This window comes from Ceratotherium simum, chromosome 6, assembly GCF_057802395.1.
Source record: "Ceratotherium simum simum isolate JZ-2026a chromosome 6, ASM5780239v1, whole genome shotgun sequence".
In the NCBI taxonomy this organism is placed as follows: domain Eukaryota; kingdom Metazoa; phylum Chordata; class Mammalia; order Perissodactyla; family Rhinocerotidae; genus Ceratotherium; species Ceratotherium simum.
In genome coordinates this window covers 22,982,152-23,002,340 of record NC_141905.1, presented here as the reverse complement: position 1 = coordinate 23,002,340, position 20,189 = coordinate 22,982,152, and the positions used below count along the sequence as shown (strand labels likewise).

The 20,189-nt window shown below is 55.3% G+C and overlaps 1 protein-coding gene across 1 annotated transcript in view; it reads right to left on the bottom strand.

Annotated features, from left to right (window-relative positions):
- ZCCHC24 (zinc finger CCHC-type containing 24) overlaps positions 1–20,189 on the bottom strand; it is a 62,695-nt gene that overhangs the window by 7,310 nt on the left and 35,196 nt on the right. The window contains exon 3 of the mRNA XM_004426892.3: positions 4,716–4,880. Coding sequence (XP_004426949.1) covers positions 4,716–4,880 — 165 coding nt within the window. The remainder of the gene's footprint in view (positions 1–4,715; positions 4,881–20,189) is intronic.

Sequence of the window (20,189 nt, the reverse complement as noted above, 5' to 3'; positions counted from 1 at the left end):
CGGGGAGCCACAGCTGGAGCCTGACGGGAAACAGATGTGGCAGAGGAGGGAGGAGAGGGGAAGCACAGGGTTCTCCGGAGATGGATGCCGCACAGGTCAGAGCTCAGGGGGCAGGAGAAAGAAAGCAGCCCACCTCCACTCTGGGGGTCAGGGGGCGGGGATGCCAAGCCCCTCCTCTCAGCTCTTCAAAGGCTCCTGACTACTGGGAATTGGGTGGGGGCACCCACCTCACCCCTCCTGCCCAGCGTGCAACCTCCTTAGGGGAGAAGAGCCGTGTGAGAGAAGCACACGAGCCAGTGAGAGGAGACTAGGGGCTGGGTGGTGGGAAAATGGGCGTGGCGTCGTGCAAGGGGCACAGCGAGGAGTTCTGCCCTGCCAAGAGGCAGGGAATGAGGAGGCTGCAGCCACTGCGGGGAGTGCATGGGCTTCGGGTCCCACTGGCTTCGGGTGCATGGGCCAGGCCCTGCCTCTTTGCGTAGGTCGCAGAGGGTGTGAGAGCCATAAGGACTGAGCCTCCCAGACCCCCAGCACAGACCCAGGCACCCATATGTCTGGGCCCCTTACCATCTCACCTCCCCAGCCAGCCACTGTGACCTGCCCTCCCTGCTCCCCTCCTCATTCCTAGGTCTCTCATCCGCCCCTTCCAGGTTCCACATTTCCTCCGGTCCCAAACTTGATCCTCTTCATGAATCCCAGCTTCTCTACTGAACTTGGGTGAGTCACTTACGCTCCTTGCCTCAGTTTCCTCCTCTGTAAAATGGGGAGACAAGAGAGCTGACCTCAGGGGGTGGCTGAGAGGACAAGTATAAAGTGCTGAAAGGAGTGCCAGCCACTGCAAGCTGCTGTTGTAATTTTTCCGATTCCTGCCCTCTCCCGTCCCCGAGATCCTCCTGTGGCCCCACTCCGGTTCCTGCTTGCTTCCTCACACCGGGTTCGTGCAGGGCTGAGCCGCCTGGCCTCAGAGCGGGGCTTCCAACAGCTCAATAAACCGTCTCCAGACACAGGTGCAAGTGCAACTCTGAGGCACCACTCCTCACCTGGGACCTTGGGAAGGCCACCTGGCCTCCCAGGACCACGCTTTCCCTCCCTGTGAAATGGGGATGAACAGAACACCCAGTTCCAGGGCAGAGCACACGTGAAGGGGGCGCAGGGGCTCAGCAAACGGCACCCGGAGGGCGATTCGGGCCAGAGTTCCTCTGAATGCCAGTGGCTCACCCTGTCTGACTGAATCCTGTCTCTCTGGTTCGAGAAGAAGCTCCTGGAGGGCCTGGTAGCCCCTGACCTTCGTCTTCCTTCAGTGCCTGCACAGATCTGGCTCACGAGGAGCCCTCAACAAAGTGGGTCCAGTAAGAGGAAGAACGAGCCTCTGAACGGCACCTGCCACGCCCAAGGGCCCCTGGGAGAGCAGAGTTCAACCCCGAGGGCAGTGTGCTGCCAGTGAGACACAGGGGGAAAGGTACTTTTGCACTGCGGTCCCAGACTTTCTCAGGAATTGCCTGGCAGACTTCAGGAACCAGGATGCTGGCTCCTTTAGACTGCCCGTCCCTGGCCCCACTGGCCGGACAGGCTCCTAACACACTATGTGAGTGTCACGTGCCTATGCCCACTCTGGGTCCCCAGGCCTGTCTTGGCACTACTGGGTCTCGGTCTCTCCCTCAGTGCCATTAGGGTGTGGGCCAGGACCCTCCACTAAAGAGACCCTCGTCCGCTGGGCCGCCATAGCCAGCTTCAAGTCTATTTGCCTGTGTGTGTCAGTGTGGGTGATGGGAACCCTTGGGAGCAGGGGGAGGAGAGTCTGCAAACAGAGGGAACAGAGGCCAGCATGAGGGTCATAAAATCACAAAATGTTTCAACCACCAGAGTCCTCTGGGACCGCTCCCAGTCACTCCTAGTAGGCTAGAGACCAAATTCGGGGCCGTGGCCTCTGAGCCAGCCCGATGCAGCCCGGCCCCTCCCTCCGCACTCTGCTTCTCCCCTGAGCTCCTCCAACGCTCTGCGCTGGGTCTGTCCTCCCCACTGTGCACATGCTGTTCCCTCACCAGAACTGTACCATCCCCTCTCTGCCACTCCCACCCAGCCTCCTAGTAGAGACCCTCCACTCCCCATTCAGAGCTCAGCCTGACCTCACTGCCTCAGCAGAGCCTTCCTCAAGAGCTCCCAAAGCCTACCTCGCCCACCCCCTCACCTCCCTTTCAGTCCTGCCTCCTCCGCCCCTGCTCCTGCCAGCCTTCTTGGTGACTCAGCTCACGCAGGGAAGACTCATCTCACCCCTGGCTCCTCAGGGCCTCGACTACGTCATCAACAGTGACCTTCTCTCCCAACACCACCCCCTTGGCCACACCCTAGACTTGGTCCTCTTCAGAAACCTGCTCTGTCCAGCTCACTGGCTCCCACACTGCACCCAGTCCTGGCCCCACCTCTCCATCAGAGCCCCTCTGGCTTCCCTTCCCAGCCACCTGGCTGACACCCCAGGATCATGCATTATCATCACACTTTTCCAAACAGGCCCAACTCTTTGACCTCCTTCCCTCTGAAACACTCTCCAGCAAACCTCTGCCCCTGTACCCCTGTTCTCCATCTCTGGCCTGCGCCTGCCCCGTGAACCCTGCTGGAAAAAGTCACAGAACTAGGCAGACAGCTCTGCTCACAGCTATGACCTCAAACACCCCGCGGGCCGGGGATGCTGCCTGGTAGTCCGGCTAGGTTTCTCTGGCAGGCCCGCTTCCTCGCTCGTCCTTCCTCAAGCCTGCCATACCCCTCCTCACTCTCACTTTAGCTGAAAACCTCATGTCCCACTTCACTGAAAAACAGAGCCCTTGGAAGTGAAGCTCCTCTTCTCTGCACCATCAAACCCACCACCTCCCTAATTACCCCCATCTCCCTCCCTCCTGTGCTGACCATAAGACATTGCCCTCTTCTCCCTGGATCATCAGCCTTTTGCTTTCTTCTGGATCATTCTCATTTGCCTGTAGTATGCTCTAGGCTCTCCCATCTCCTTAACACCCATCTCTACGCCACCTTCACTACTCCAGCTACATTTCTCTGCTTCTCTCCATGATCAAACCCCCTCGAGGGAGTGGACGACGAAGGTATTCCCTTTGCAGCCCGGCCCAACAAACCTCACCCCGTCATGGCTCCACGGACACTGACCCAGCTGACAGGTCCACCGTGAATCGCCATCTCCACTCTGTCCTACCCTGACCTGCAGGGCATCAGCTTTAGTGGTTCTCAAACCTTGGCTAAAGTTCAACAAGTTCTCCATGTAAAAGCAAGGCCCCAGGAAGTTGAGGACCACTTCCTTATTGCCAAATCTCAGGGGCACTTCTCCATGGTCATTATACCTGACATCTTAGCACCAGCCACCACCTGTTCCCTCGAACGGCACTCCCCCTGACCCCTGACCTCCACGCTGCCGGTTCTCCTTCTCCTTGCTGGATCCTTCTCCTCCATCTGAGTACCCAGTGCTGGGATTCTCCAACATGTGCTCTGGGGTGTCCCTTCTCTACCTGGTCCCCATTCTGCAGGAAATCTCATCCAGTCCCTAAATACCTTGAGGCCACTGATACCAGTTATGAAGGAGCCACCTTCACTTCTCACCTGAGCTTCAGAATAACAAATCCAACTGCCTTTTTGACATCTCGACTTGGATTTTCAGGAACATCTCAAATGTAACATGTATATCAGGGAACTCTTGCCTTTTCTTGGGCACCTGTGTCCCACCACGCCCGGCCCCAGCGCAGGCTGCCCACCTCAGGAACGACCACCTGCATCCACTCAGGTGCTCAAGCCCAAAGTGTGACTGGTCTCCTGGATTCCTGCCCCTCCCTCACCTTCCACATCCAATCTGGGGACATTTTGTGTCGGCCCCGGGGCCAGAGCCACTTCCTTAGTTCAGACCTCTTCCAGCTCACATGGGACCATGGCCATGGCTTTCCTACTGGTCTCCCCACTTTCAATCTCCCAGCACCCCCAGACTAATGTCCACACAGGGCCAGAGTAATTGTCTCAAAATGAAGCTTAAAGTCCTGTTGCTTGGGGGTTTCCTCATGTGGCCCCCAAGGCTCTGATGGGGGACCCGTTTAGCTCCCACCCCATTCCTCTTCCTCTGCTCTCCTGCTGCTTCACTGAGCTTTGGGCCTTGAGCACCCCAAGTCCTTACAGCCTCCATGCATTTGCACCTGCTGTACCCTCTTCTTAGGATGGCTGTCCCCCCACTTGCGACAGGTCTAGCCTCCTCCCTCCTTCAGGTCCCAGAGTCAATGTGGCTTCCTCTTTGCGGCCTGCAGTGAGTGCTCCTCGCTCGGATGAGCTGCCTCAACCCCTCACCCCCGGGCAGGCCCACGTGTGCCTCGGCCACCAGCCCCGTGCCCAGGCCTGGCACACATAGCTGCCCCCTATTCAGGAGTCAACTAGATGAATAAATGCGTGAAATGCATGTCTTCTACAGCATCCTGCTGCCCTTGCACCCCTGTTTGTCTCACAACAGCATCCCCAGTTCATTAGTTTCAAAATTCATCTGCGGTCTCAGGGTCTTGGTACAGCTGCTCCTCTAGCCTCCTTCCCTCCCCAGCTTCAGATGAGCCAAAGAAAGAAAGGGCCGACTTAGATCTGGTCTCATCCTTGCCATGTGGCCCAATAAGGGAAAAGGCACCCTCCCTCAGCCCCTCAGAGAACTCCCCCCACACACTGCCAGCCCGCGCGGCCCGCCCGCTCACCTGCTTGTGCGGGTACACGTTGATGTGGCACTTGATGCACTCCTGCCCCATGTTGGCCCAGGAGTTCCCGCTCATCCATTTCCTCTTGCACTTGGGACACTTGTACTCGCCGAAGCAGCGCTTTTTGCCCTGGTACGGGGTCAGACCCTCGCCTTTGGGGCGTGCCTAGAGGGCAGGAAGCAAACACAAGGGATTGGGGTCCCCCAGGCCAAAAGGATGCCTCTGCGGGATCCCCACAGTCTCCTCCTTCAGTCTTCATACCCTGTGTCCCCGTGCAGAGGCACCTTTTGTCCCCAACCCAGAGAACACACAGGAACCCCAAGGCTGGGAGACCCGCACAGGGGTCAGAGAACAGGTGGTGGGTGGTGCACATCTTTTTTAGATTTAAAGGAGCAAAGTACTGGATGGTGGCTAGGAATCACTTCTTGAACTCTGACGTCATAAGGAGGTGCTGGGGGCCACGTGGACCTGCTCACAGGTGTTCTTTGGCCTGCACGGTGGCGCAGTTGTTAAATGGGTATAGAAGAGACAACCTCTGCAACCTGGTCTGCAGGGAATGTGTGCCTCCCGCAGCCCTGCGTCCAGCCACACTTCCCTACCTGGAGGCGATCCATTTCCTTACACCACCCCCAAGACAGCTCGGCATTTACAAACATAGGCAACGTATTCATACGTACACACATTCTTTCATCTCCAGCACTCACAGAGAAACAGATTATACATTCAGTTCTTCATCTTCCCTTTTTTGCTTAATAATATATCTTGGACATTTTATTATTATTATTAAGATATATGTGATATCTTTTCCTCACATCACACGAACAGAGGTACCGTACTCTGTGTAACAGTTGCAGCGGCCACGCAAGTTCCCTTGTGTTTGCCAGTCACTCTTACAGAACATCTGGGCTGTTTCTACTCTTCCACTGTTACAAACAATGCTACAATGAATAACTTTTGTATACATTGTAACAGTTTACACATTTGAGAGTACATTTGTGAGATAAGTTCCTGGAAATGAAACTGCTGAGTCAATGGTACGTGCACTTTTGATTTTTAAAGATAATGACAAATCACCACTGCCCCCCCACGCCCGCCACTGCAGGTGTGCCAACTTAATGTCTATATCCTCACCAACAGAGTTTTCATTGTTGCCAATCTAAGCGGCAGAAAAATCTTCTCAGAGTAGCCTTGACTTGTATGTCTTGTATTATGAGCAAGAGAGAATTCTCCCATGCATTTAAGAAGCATCTGTGTTTGCTTTGTGAACTGTTGGTTTATATCCCTTGTGATTTTTTTTTTTCTGCTGGTGTTTGGTATTTTTCTTGTTGACTTGTGATTGTACTTCATATATGAAAGAAACTAGCTCTCTCCTACATGGTGTTTTTCTTTAAACAGTTTTATTGAGATATGATTCACAGTCTACATTTCACTCATTTAAGGTGTACAATTCAATGTTTTTAGTCTATTTACAGAGTTATACAATCATCACTGCACTCTAATCTTAGAAGATTTTTGTCACTCCCCAAATGTTACCCATTAACAGTCACTCTCCATCCTACCCCCACTCACCCCACTCAGCCCTAGGCAACTACTAATCTACTTTCTGTCTCTATCAATGTCCCGATTCTAGATATATCATATTCTACATATTTCATAACAGCTGTCCTCCTGTGTCTGGCTTCTTTCACTTACTGTAATGTTTTTAAGGTTCACCCCTATTGTAGCAGGTCTCAGTACTTCATGCCTTTTCGTGCTGAATAATATTCCACTGTATGGACATGCCACGTTTTATTTACTCATTCAACAGACAATGGACATTTGAGTTGTTTCTAATTTTTGGCTATTATGAATAATGCTGCTATGAACATTCATGCTGCATAATGTTTTGTAAATTTGAATTAGTTGCCCCAATATTTGAAAATGGGCGATTTTGCATAGAAATATGACCACATTGGTCCAGAATTCTTGCTGACGACTGTCAGCTGAGGTTGAGGAGTGGCTGCCCCATCAGACCAACTGCATATGTATCCTCCACGTCACCTCTGTTCCCATCAGCTCTCCCTGCATTTATGTCACCTACTTGGCACTGGCAGGCTTTGAGTTTGAGACAGGCTTAAACATAGGTTCTACACTGTGACTATTCAAAGTGTGGTTCCTAGACTGGCATCAGCAGCGTTACCTGGGAGCTTATTAGAAATGCAGAATCTCAGGCCCCACCTTAGATCTACTGAATCAGAACGTGCATTTTAACAAGAGCCCCAGGGAATTCATATGCCATTAAGCTTAAGAAGCACTGGGCTATGAGGAGATCTGTTTCCATAGTAATGTTTCCCTGGGTAATTGCCCATTCATGAAGTTGTACATAATGGTTAACAGCACAGACTCTGGATCCAAATCCTAGCTCTGTGATCTTGGGCAAGTTACTTCATAAGGATAATGAAAATAACTACCATATAAGACTATTCTGAGGATTAAATGAGATAATACATGTAAAATACTTAGAACAGTGCCTGGTACACAAAAGTAAAATAGGAGTATTTGTTATTATTATTATTTACTAATATAGAACAATAGTAGGATATGAGATAAAAATTTCCTCCTTCAGTAATCACGTCTCTTTTTCCTAGGAGCCATTACCACCACTTGGTGACAGCCTACTAGAATTTCAGGCAAAACACTAAAAAGGGGCATATATGCTGAGTGTATAAACTTAAACTTACAAAGTGACAGCAACACTGCCCCAATCTTTTGGGCTTGCTGCTTAATGTCTTTTGGATCCTTATTGGCCCTCCCGGCAGCTGAGATGTCCTGGGGAAGGTTCAGTCTGAGGCAGGGCTGTCTCTCAGCACTGGTCAGCTCGGAGAAGGAGGCTAGTTATGCCAAGGGGAGCACTCAGCGTGCAGTAAGGGCCCGGGGTTCAGTCAGTTTGCAGCAAAGGGGCCAATTTATGCCTCTGAAGGCACTGTGAGCTCTGTCGGTGTCAAGTTAGTGGGTGTGCAGCAAGCCCTCTAACCTCTTCTGGTGTCACTTTTTCTACCTGGTGCCTGGTACCCACAGCTTCTAAGCAACCTCAGCTTCTACGGCTTCCTTCTTCAGTAATCCTGAAATAAATTACTCATTCCCCTGTGTCCCTGCTCTTAAGGGCATCTACACTTTACAGGAGGACGAAAGATAGGCACGGGGTGCCTCACCAATGGTAGGATTTGAGATTCCTTGACCAAAGGGGAAAATGTGGGGGCCATCACTAGCCAGGCCCACTCTGGGGTCTGGTTCTGCAGCCCTCTTGATTTAAAGACTGACAGACTAACAGGACCTGGCACCTGGCCTCCTGCAGCTGGGGCCAAGGGCAAGGGTGAAGGCATCAGAGGGAGGGGTCGAGGCATCCCAGGGGCACTCAGCAGAGCAAAGGGTGAGGACTGGGGCAGGACTGACAGTTTAGTTCCCAAAGACCCTCTGTTTCAGAAATGAACAGGAAGGAACCTGTACAAATAAAGAAGATACAGAGTGTGCACCAAAGAGAGAAGCAGGAAGATGAGAGAGGAGAGCAAGGGGGTGAGTTGGGGAGCATCGCCACACGGTGTAATCGGAAAACCAGCCGTTCTGGAGCCGTCCATCAAGGAGTGTGAGCTGTGGGGCCAGGCCCAGAGATGGGGGCTCAGGCCTCCTAAGGACGAGCTGTCCTCAGCGCACCATTCCCACACTGCTGTCAGGCCAGGCACTGGAAGGGCCCAGCTCTGACACCCCACTGCACGGGACGTGGTTGAGACCGTGGAATTCAGGGCCAGACGCCCGTGATTGCATTCTGCCTCTGCCTGTGACTATCTGGGGGATCCTCAACAAGTTACTCAACCTCTCTGTGCTTCAGTTTCCTCATCTGGAAGCTGGGCATGATGATAAAGGGACTGCCTCCCGGGCCCTTGGAAGGATTTGATGCATCTGTGCACATGATGGACTTAGCTCAGTGGCTGGACATGGCAAATGCTCAGTAACCATTAGAGATTTCAGTATGATTCTCTCCTAAGGCTCATACAGGGAGACGGAGTAGATGTGTTCTGGGTGATGCAGAGGCTAGGGCTGAAACTAATGGGCATAAATCGTAAGAAGAAAGTTCCAAAGATGGGAGGGAGTCCTGGGTAGAGGATGGGCTCGCTCTCCCTGGGTTGTGTGGGAGGTGGCAAACGAAAAAGGAATAGCATACGGTGTCTTCACCTTCTGGAATTCTCATGGAGGAACCAAGAAAGACAGAGGAAGGCTGTGGAATCTCTGGAGATGCTGCTGGCAGAGGACAAAGGGAAGAGCAAAGAGAGCAGACATTTATCAAGCACCGCCTGTGTGCTCCGCTTTGCGATCAGGGCTCCACAGCCTGTCAGGTCCCATTCAACTCTTCCCATAACCCTGTGGGGCAAGGAATATCATCAACCCATTTAACAGATGGTGAAACTGAGGCACAGAGAAGGGACAGGACTTGCCAAAGAGTTTCCAGTGGGTGAGGAGAAGGAGGCTAAGTCCAGCAGGCTTTTCCACAAGGCGACACTTGGCTCATCTTTTCTGTCTGTCACCCCCAAGTGTGTCCCCATCAAGAGGCTGAGGCCTGTACTCAGGAGGAGAAGGTCCCCGGCCCCCAGGGCCTCCAGCTCAGCCCAGCCCAGTGTTAGGCCTTGGCATTGCCCTCCTGTGGGTCAGAGGGGAGAAATGGCCTGCAGGGCAGGGGTGAAGAGGCAGTGGACGGAGGGGAAGACAGGCCAGCCAGCAGCTCTCGGCAGCGGGGAGCCACTTCCTGGAAGGGCTCAGTCCCAACATTGTTTATGCTTACAGACGAGAGGGTAGGGCCAAAGGGAGTAGGAATTTTTGAGGAACAAAGGCTTCTCTACCCCCCACGCTTACCCCCTGCCTCCTCTCAGAAAGGCTCGGCCTCTCCTCATAAACTTCAGCACGAAACGGACGGTGACTGCCAACAGCTCTGCAGGGGCAGCCACCCGCCCCAGCTGGGAAAGATGCCAGGTCTGACCAGGCTTTCTGACCCGGGCCCCTGCCACATACCCCTCTGGGGAATCACATCTGCCAGGAGCCCAGGCAAAGCTACTGGGGCTCAGACACCACCCCTTGTAGCACAGACAGGCCCTCTGGGGACCACAGAGGCAAGGGAACTTGCTCAAGGCCACATAGCACATCAGAGATGGATCTGGTGGAGGGGTTGGGTCCTCTATCTCCAGACCAGGGCTAGAATTGCTGTGGAGGGCAGCCTGGGAGGTGGGAGGTGGCAGGGGTGTGGGAAGGAGGACCTGTGCTGGGAGCAGGGAGGGCAAAGCTGGGTGGGCGGGGAGTGGGAGGAGCCATCCAGGCAAGCCAGCAGCTTGATGAGCTGACACTATCTGGACACTTCTTTGGAATGGCTCAGGTTTTCTTCCCATCGGCTCATGAGATTTCTTGTGGTTGGCCGGTATGTAGGGAGCTCGCCGCCATGACGGTATGTAAGCAGAGGCTGGGTAAACAATTATCAGGGTGGATGCCAATGGGACTTTTGCCCTGGTCAGGCAGTTGCACCAGGCAACTCTGAGGGCACTTCCAACTCTGTAGTCCTCCCAACTCTCGCTGCTGGTGAAGGCCACTGGGCAGGTGTGGAGAGGGGGCACTCACAGACACTGCTGGGGGTGGGGGATGAACAGGGATATTTTCTACTGTATTTCTGTAGCGTAACTTGCCAATAAGCCTTCAAACTTTAAAAAATGCCCATTCCTTACACCCAGCAAATCCATTTCTGGGCGACTGTCCTAAGGAAATGATCAGAAATGTGGACCCAAGGGGTGTTGAAGGATGTTCATCTCAGCATTGTTTATGAGAGTGAAAAACCGGAACAAGCTAACCACTCAACACCAAGCCCTGATTCCCTAAATGATGTTACGCCCATTGGATGAATGACAAGGAAGCCATTCAACATTTATGAGGACTTTTTTTAAGGGTTTGGGAAAATGCTTACAAAGAAAGCAGCATAAGCGATCACGTATAGACTGCTCCCAGAGTAAAAGCGTGAAAAGGAAAAATGTGCAGGAAAAGGGCCGGCAGGAAATCAACCAGAAGGGTTCAGAGGTTGCCTCCAGGAGACAGGACTGTTAATGATTTTATTTCTGCATCTTACTCTCTGTTCTAATTAATGAATTGTCTTTAATGAGTAGGTGTGACTTTGATGGAGGTGATGATGGGTCACCAGCCGTCTCCCTGGTCTGCAGGCCCCTCTTGCCCACGAGGGGGCGCCCTGTGCTTTCCCAAGGGGGTGGGAACCCAACGGAGATGGCGGCTTTGTCCATACTTGTCCCCCCTTTGCCACTGCAGGTGTAGAAATGGGGGCCTGGGTGCCGGGCACTGGCTGACCTCTGGCTGCTGCTTCTGTTCCTGTCCGTGGAGGTGCCCTGCCCCCAGCCATGGTGCAGACTTCCCACTTCCTGGATCCCATCTGCTCCCTCAATTTTAGGGAAAATTAGAAGTATCCACACCTGTCACATGACACAAGAGCCTGGCTGGCCACTGGGTCCATCAATTTCCCTGCCCCTGCTTCCTAAAGTCCCACCAGGAGTGAGCCAGCCTTTAGGGTGAAGCTTGCTCTCCTCTTGGCCCATTTTAGACTGTGAGTCCCTTTTGTAAGGAGATGACACTGTAGCCTCTGGTAGCTTGAGGCGAGCATCCCAGGGACCCGGGGCCCGGGAGGGGGCAGTAGGGTGGGGGTGCTGAAAGCCTGTGGCTGTGTCCTGCACGTCATGATCCCTGCCAGTTCCGCCCCAGGATGCACAGCCTCTGTTCTCTGGATACTGCGAACTGGCTGTGGGCCCAGCAGGCCTCAGCCCCAGCCCTGGCCGCGCCACCTCTGCCTGCCCAGGAGAGCAGCCTGTGCCCAGCCAAGCTCTGGGACGGGGTAATAGCCACACTCATTAGGTGTCTAGCCAGAGCCAGGCCCTTTTCGTAGCCTTACAACAACCACCACCTTATGAGCTAAGAATGATTATTCCCAGGTTTCAGATGAGAACCCCGAGGCAGCAAGAGGTTAAGTAACTTACCCAAGGCTACACCACCAGCAAGTGATGGAGTTCGGATTTGAGCCCAGGCCACCTGACTTAAGCCCATTCTCTCAGTTGCCCTGCAGTGTGCCAGGATCACAGAAAGAAGAAGAACCCGCCGAGCCAGGACGGCGAGAAACTGGAACGGGGTGTTACCGTCATGGGTCCTGGCATGCTGGGCGGCCCTGGAGGCGTCCCTTCCCCTCTTGGGCCTCAGTTTCCCCATCTCCAGAATAAGGGTGGGACCAACTGCTGGGCAGGGTCACTTTCCTCCCCGAGGCCCATAACTCAGTGTGTGCCCAGCAGCCCCACTCACACTGCCCTCTCCCTCAGGGAGAGCTGGGCCAGCCCCATGGTGCGTCCAGCTGAGAGGCAGCGGCTGGAGCCAGGAGGAGCAGGGGAGGAAATCAGGAACAGACAGGCTCCTTGTCAGCTGTCTGTCCTACCCGGTCTGCGTGTTCTCCTCTAGCCGGGCCACTGAGGTGGTCCTGGCCTCAAGTCGAGAGAGGAAGAGCCCTGGGTCTCAGGAGTGTGAGATGCCCTTTCCACAGATGAAGGCAGAGAGGCCCAGGGGCAGAGATGACTGGTCCATGGGCCCAGGACTCTTTGTGCAGCCTTGCTGGTCCTTCCTGGACAGTCCAAGAGGGTTTTGGGGACCCTTTCTGGAGGCTAAGGGCCCTCCCTGGGGGAGGCAGTGCCCCTCTCCCAGAAGCCTCCTCTCTTAGCCCCTTTCCTTGGGCCCACAGGTGCCTCTCTGCCCTCCCTGCTGTCTCTCCTCGAGCCTGGAGCCTGGGTCAGTGGGGAGTGAACAGGGGCTGCAGTCAGAGGGCTGGGTTTGGGCCCTGGTTCTCCCAGCCCCGTCTTGGAGCCTCAGTTTCGTCATCTGCCATGGGGGGGGGCTGCTCTGGAGGAGCTGGGACATTGACATTTAATGAGCACCTACCATGCGGCAGCCACTTTCCAGCCAGTCACTCCATAGCCCTTCCATTTGACGGAAGAGCAAACTGAGGCCCAGAGAGGCCAAGCAACCTGTGCAGGGCCCCACAGCTGTGGAGCCAAGACTTGAACCTGATCTGCTGGCTCCAAAGTGACACTTCCCACCTCATACACAGCCTCTCCATGAAATGGTTGTGAGAAAATTAAAGAATAAGCCTGCTCCTAGGAACACGACCCTACCTCTGACTTCCAACCTCTGTCCACCACCTCAATTATTCAATCATTCAACTAACATTTATTGAACACCCACTCTGCACCAGGCTCTGTGGAACATTCCAGGTATATGGAAATAAACAAGACAGACGAGGAACGCTCTCATAGTCTGGGGCCTTCCAAATGGGTCAGCCCTGTGACCTTTGCACCAACTGTGCCCACGCCAGTGACAGACACCCTCGGCCACACACTTCTAGGCTCAAGCCCAAGTCAGACTCACACCTGTAGAAACACTCTTGGACCCACGTCCTCAGGCAGAGGCCACTCTTCACCCAGTCCTCGTAGGTGACAGGCATGGGACGAAGGCATGACACATGAAATTATCTCTGATACAACAGCTCCACAAAATCAACACTCTTAACCCTAATGACAGATGAGGAAACTGAGCCTTGGGACAGGCACAGTGCCTTGTCTGAAGTCACATAACTAGTAAGCAGTGGGGCCAATTTCTGAGAATAAGTCCAGTGCCGAGACCCAAGCTTTTCCCTCCTCTGTGCTCTGTGACATTGCTTTAGGGACCCTCCAAAGACCCTTCATACTCACGTGTCCACACGCACGGCCCAGGGAGGCAGGCAGGAGGGCCGCCCCAGCCTCTGCAGCCTGGTCCAGGCAGCTGCAGGCTCCACAGAGGCCCAGAGGAAGCAGGCGTTCAGAGGGACAGGTGGGCTGGGCCCTGCGGCCTGCAGGCTGCTGGGAGGAGGAAGGAGGCTGCAGGAGGCCACCCTGGGTTTCCTCTGGAGCTTCAAGGGCCTCCTTGTCTGAGCACAGGCGTCCTGGCCGCCTCTCCCAGACCCCCTCCCCTTTTCTGGGTTCCTGCCGCAGCCCAGCATGGGTCCAGAAGGCCCGGCCTCCTCTTTACCCCTCCCACCCGCTCCCAGCCCAAAGCCATTGCAAAAATGCCATCCTGATTCCACAACACTAGGGTTTGTCAACGTGCAGGGGAACAATGGAAGCTTTCACAGTGCCAGGAAAAGGTCTCAGGAAAACTCTGGGGAGGGGCACGGAGTGGGAGTGTGGAGAGGAGGGGAAGGGCCGAGATAGAGAGGAGAAAACAAGGGGGAGACAGAGAGGCAGGGGAGGAGCGGCAGAGGACGTCAGGGATACGGGACAGGAGGGGCTGGAGTGAGAGCCAGAGCGGAGTGGGGGAGAGAGGACAGCAGAGTGACAGGCGAGGTGAGAGAGAGAAGGTGGGAGAGGCACCACAAGGGAAAGAGGAAACAGACATACAGAGGGGGGGCCAACAGAGGCCAAGAAGCCCCTCGGGGACCTGGTGGGGGTGGGGGTGGTGTTCGAGGCCCAATGCCCCCACATGCCTCTGGGTCCTGGGCCCCTGAGCCCCTGAGGAGAAGCCCAGCCCATAAGGCAAGAGAAGCCCCTCTCTCCAAATCCCACCCCAAGGCTAGGCAATGTGAAGTTCTCCGGCAAAACTTTTTGGAAAGCAAAGACTTTTTAATCACATGCACAGCCACTCCCTAAGTTATCTGTTTCCTGCTTCTGGCTTTCCTCCATTAGCAAACCGCACGATCAGAGCTGAGGGTGGGGAGGGGAAGAGAGGCCGGTCCGAAGGGGTGGAAAACATCCGAATCATAGGGATTGCAAAAGGCCTGGGTTTTCCTCCCCTCCTGTGACTGCAGACTGAGAATGCCCACCGCTGCCGCTGTAGGGGGTGGAGGAAAGATTCGCAACCACCCTGCGGTTTGCCCACAGCTGGACACTACTAGGGGTCTGAGGAGCATCTGTCCTCCAGAGTGGGTTTCCAGGCCCCTGCGCATCCCTGTGTGGGGGCCCTTTCTTCTGACTGTGCCCCTTCTCCTGCTACAGCCATGACCCCCCGGGACTTTAATGACCAGGCTGGGCCCCCCACCTGCAGGGCTGAAGCAGAACAATCAATGATTTTGGACCCTTCCCCATCAGCCCAGCCGATCTTCTAACCTTAGTTGCTGCTACTCTCTCCTACAAAGCTTACAATCAAACAACAAATCATTGTCTGCAAATGACATGTTCCTGTCCCCGCCAGGCTGTTGCTCCTGCTGTTCCCGTGGCCCCAAACATTTCTCCACATGACGAATGCCCCTGTATCCTTCAAGGGGAAGCTCAAAGGGCACCCTTCTGGCTTCCCCCATCCCAGACAGGGTTAACTGCCGTCCTCGGGGTGCTCACTCCACTGCCTGAGTCCCAGGCTCGAGTGCAAGCTGAGAACCCTCCTGCCACCTCCCTCAGAGAAGGCCCCGGCTCCCCAACTCCCAGGGGACTTTGTGGTCTGCACCACTCGCTTGGCTGCGGGTCATGTCCTGCCCTGACCCGGCCTCCAGCATGCCAGAGATTTCATCCCGAATTTAAAGAACTCTCACAAACTGCCCTTTCTGACGTCTTCTTTCCTACTGGTCTCTAAGAGGGCTGCAGCCTCGTGGGGCCCTCCACATCTCCCACCTCCCTGGGAGCATCCTGGCTGGGGCTCAGAACACATTGGGAGCTGGAGAGGACACTGGCATGGAGAGCGCCCGTGAAGGGTGAGGTGTGTGGGCCGAGGTCACGCACACAGGAGGTGGCGATGCTGGGGCTGGTCCTGGCATGGGTTCTGTCCACTCCCAGGACACCTCTCCTGGGCTGTGCTGCCCACTCTGGAGGGCTGCCTCAGGCTGGCAGTGCCATTTCCACAGGCAGGCTGGTCCCTGGCTCTGCATCTGAGGCTGTCCCTAGTGAGGCCTGGCCAGACGTGACCTGGCTAGACGTGGCTGTGACCTGGCTAGACGTTGCTGTGACCAGCCCAGCCCTACCTAGCTGGAGGGAGGCTCTGCACAAAATCTGGGGGTGGGGTTGGGGGCAGAAAGGTGGTGGGTTAAGGCTTCAGCCCGGAGTGAGGCTTTGGGTGTGAGGGCCACAGCCCCGGGAGGAGGGGACAGGGGGACTCAGCTCGAAATAGCGATGGGGGAAGGGTATGGAGGGTGGCCAAGCGCCAGAAAAGAAATCCGATCTGCCCTGGCCAGCGAAATGCTGAAGTCAGCAGTGTGGGGCCACTCTCTGGCAGGAGCTGGGGGCTGGGGCTCCCACGGCTGCCTGCCTGGCGGAGAGGCTGCAGGCCTGACTTCCAGCCTCGGCTCTGTCCTCACATCAGTCCTTCCTCTCTCTGGGCCTCGATCTCCTCTGGCCACTGAGGGGTAGAAAGAGAAGGAAGCTTCCTACCTCTGAGAACTCTCATCAGGTGAGTGCTGGAGTTCGTGGCTTAGGAGACGGTGACAACCAGACAGGAGCTGACTGTGCTGAGGGTCCACTGCCTGCTGGTGCTGCCCATGCGCCTGACTTGCAGGTAGCTTCATGGTGACCCGTCTCTCCAGGAGGAAACAGAAGCCCAGAGAGGTTAAGCCTCCTGTCCAAGGTCACAAAGTGAGTTAAGTGGCAGGCCTTGAACCTCAGTCTTTCTGGCTGTTGTCCAATTCCTTCATTGTCAAGTGAGCCCCAGAAGGCCATGGACTGGTTTCAAGGTCACCTGTGGCAACTGTACTCAGGCAGAGCAGGGATGAAGAGGCTCCTGGGAGCCAGCCCAGGCATCTGCCAGCTTTTGCTGTGGTTCCATGGTGTCGGCTGGTGTTGGAAATCAGAGAACGGGCCCTGAGGAGGAGGGTGTGTATGCACGTGGATACGTGTGTGTTTGTGGGCATGCATGCATATGTGTGCCTCGCATGGTCACCACAGGGTGTCAGACTGCAGCAGAAACCTACCCATGTTCTTCCCCTTCAGGGGTGCCCAGCAGAGAAAGAGCTGCTCTTCTGTGACTTTTCCAGGGGGTCACGGGGAGGAAGCAAGCCTGACGTTTCCCATTCCCACCGCCCAGGCTGCAGCCAGCCCTACTTCTTCACCCCCAGACTGGAGAAGTCTGCAAAACTGTCCCTTCACACTGCCCCAAAGGCAACGGTGCTCAGCACAGCGTGGCTCTGCAGCAGGCAGGAGGATGGGGCCATGCTGCGTGCTCCCAGAGGCTCCATTCCCCTCCCTGGTCCCCGAGTTCCCCAGCGGTAAAACCCTCACAGCTCCTGCTATGTGCAGCGTTACCTCCACCAGCCGTTCCATCCTCACTATAACCCCTCCAGATGAGGGATCCAAGGCATAGAGAGGTTGGGCGATTTGCCTGAGGTCACACAGCCAGGAAGTAGCAGAGCTGGGACCCAAACCCAGGCCTGGCTGACTCCCACAGCACCACATGCCTCCCTTGTGGTCTCCAGCTCTGACCTTCTGGGGAATCCTTGCCCTTGTCTGTGGGCAGCCCCACATGACAGTAACCCTGCTGGTGTCCTGAGAAGGGAGGAGAAGGAGTGTGTACCCATTACAGGAGAGGGGGCTGGCCACTGGTTCTCGTTCTCTCGCCCCCCTCTGTGCACACAGTCCCACAATCTGGCATCACTCATCTCCCACGCAAATCCAGTGGATGCTGCATTTCCCCCTGGAAGCCTTCCTTGACTGCTCCCATCTGCAGGGACCCCTCTGGTCTCTGCCCCGCGGGGGACTCATCTTGTCTCTCTCTGTGCCACAGGCCTCCTTCAGGTGGCACCAGGCTCACCACACACCCGCTGAGGGAAAGCAGCGCACACGCGCCCTCAACCTGTGCACACGGCCCCTTTGCCCAGGTTCTGAGCCAGCTCCTTCAAAGTGCTGATGCAATGGCATGAGCCAGACAAACATGGAACCTGCCCTCATGGAGCGTCTGTCCCAGAGGAGCTGATGTGGAAGCTGGGCTGAGCAGGCTGTGTGCTAACTGCCTCATTTAATCAGCACAGTGACCCTAACACACACAGTGGTAGGAATATTGATCCATTTTCCTGACCAGGAAACTAAGGCTCTTTTCCAAAGCCACACAGCTGCAAGTCTGCATGCTGCCTTTCCGAATCCAGATGCCCAAGCTCTTAATTCTAGAGCACAGATTGTTTGTCTCACACTTGAGCGTGCATCAGAACCATCTGGGGGGCTCATTATAACACAGGCTGCTGGTCCCATCCCCAGATTTTCTGAATCAGCAGGTCTGGGGTGGGCCTGAGAACCTGCATCTCTAACAAGTTCCCAGCTGATGCTGATGCTACTGGTCCAGGGACCCACTCTGGGAACCACTGCTCCAAATGCTACTGATAACAGTCTGTTAAAGTATGAGTGTTAATCAGATATTGTCTGCTTCACATCGCCCCCTCCCCACATGCCCATCCTACAGCCCAGGATACAGAGGCACAGAGAAGGCAGGTGATGAGCCCAAGCCACAGAGGAGGTTAGGTGAGAGCTGGGAATGCAGCCCAGGGCTCCTCACTCCAGGAGCTGAGCTGTATGCGGGGCAGTGAGGCTGCTGGGCTCAAGCCGGGCAACAGCCTGCAGTGGAGGAAGGGCCATCTCTTTGAAAGCAGCACTGGAGATGGTGGAGGTGGCGGTGGGGTGCTGGGGGAGGGCTGGCCTGGCGGAGCCCCAAACCTGTGACTCCTCAGCATCTGGAAACCATCACGGGGAACAATGGAGGGAGCAGGGGGCATGGCTGCTCGGGGCCCCGTCTGCTCAGGAGAGCAGAGGAACTCAGGGCCTGCAGGCATCTCCCGCCCCCACCTCCACCGCCGCTGTTTGCCTTGGCACCGGAACGCACAGCTCCCAAGGGGCCCAGCTGTCAGGAAAAGTCAGCCCCTGAGCTACAGATGTGGGGGCTGGTGGCCAGGTTGGGTGCCCAGAAGTCAGGAGATCCTGCTCAGACTGCAAGACTCCTGGCTCATTACTGTGGCTCCCTGGGCCTCAGTTTCCCCCACAGGAAGCTGAGGTACCACCCCGATTGGGCTGGCTGCTTACCATGTACTGGCGTGTATCTGACCAGCTTGGTGCCTGGGCCCACGTTGCCCCCAGGGATCCCACTCGTCTTCTGCAGGCTAGTGGGGGCCAAACACCCAGCCAGGGAGCAGGGAAGGGACTGAGGGACAGTGACTGTGTGCATTTACCCCACCTGCCACCAGGTCCTCCACTCATGCCCTCAACACTCACGCATCGAGTGCCCACTGGAGCAGGGGAGTTGAGAAGACAGATGGAACCCTGGCCCCATGAACTTACTGTCAGGCGGGAAAGAAAAAAACAAGTGTCTCATTCAAATAATTACAGTTGTGATGAGTGCCGTGAAGGAACGGAGTGCTGCAACAGAGACTAATGGAGAGCCCTTCTGCAGAGACGGACATCAGCCTCCGAAGTTTCAACACTTAATCTGCTTTAAGGGGGTGTTTCTTACCCACCCCCTTCCCAACCCCAACATGCTGCCACCAACATGCTCTGTGACCTGGGACAAGTCCCTTCCCTGCCTGGGTCTCAGTTTCCCCGTGTGTCAACGAGGGGATGGAATAGAACCAGGAAAGGCAAAGACTTCATCTAATGTGTCCATTCCAATTACTTGCTATCAGAGCATTGTGTTGAGAAGGATTCTGCAGCTGCGTCCTAACTCGATAGGCAAGAATGGTGTGACTCTGGTGACGTCTGCCTCATCATGGCCATGGGCGGGGGGTGACAGGTACACATGACTTGTGCTGGCATTCTGGCCTAGAGAGGATCCCTAAAGATCCTTCTTTGATTTGATCCTGTGCAAATGTTGCGCAAGTAGACGGCACACAGGCTGGAGAAGCAGAGAGAATTCAAGTCCTGCGTGGGCCCTGGCTTGCTGGGAGGCAGAGGCCATTGCTCCCTTCCACTTCTGAGCCTATAACATATGTTAGACCTGCCCTGCCTGTGCCACATGGCCCTCATGCCTTCAAAACATGACCCTGGATGCGGAAGCACTTTAGAACCATGACTCTTCCTCCAGGGAGCCTTCCCTACCAGCTCTCCTGGCAGACATCCCGCCACCCCCTGCACTGTGTATATCTCTGTAGGAAGCACTTAGGATGCCCCACTCAGTTTGTGTGTCTGTCGCCTCCTCCCCAGCCCCCTCCCCGTGGACAGAGACCACGTAGATTCCTCTCTGATCCCCAGGCTGGACACGGATCTGGCACAGAGCAGGGAGCCTCTGGGGAGGAGGGGAAGGAGAAAGCGACCATGCTGGACATCACTAACAGCCTGAAATAAGTAGCTAGAGGAGAAAGTCCAGAAGGGCTGGGGAGGCATTGGGAGGGGGGCGGGCAGCAGCCTGGCGACTTCCTGGACTAGCATGCGGGCCACTGTTCCTGGTCCTCATTGTGGCTATTGTCCCTGCTGGTCCGGACAGTGGGCTCAATAG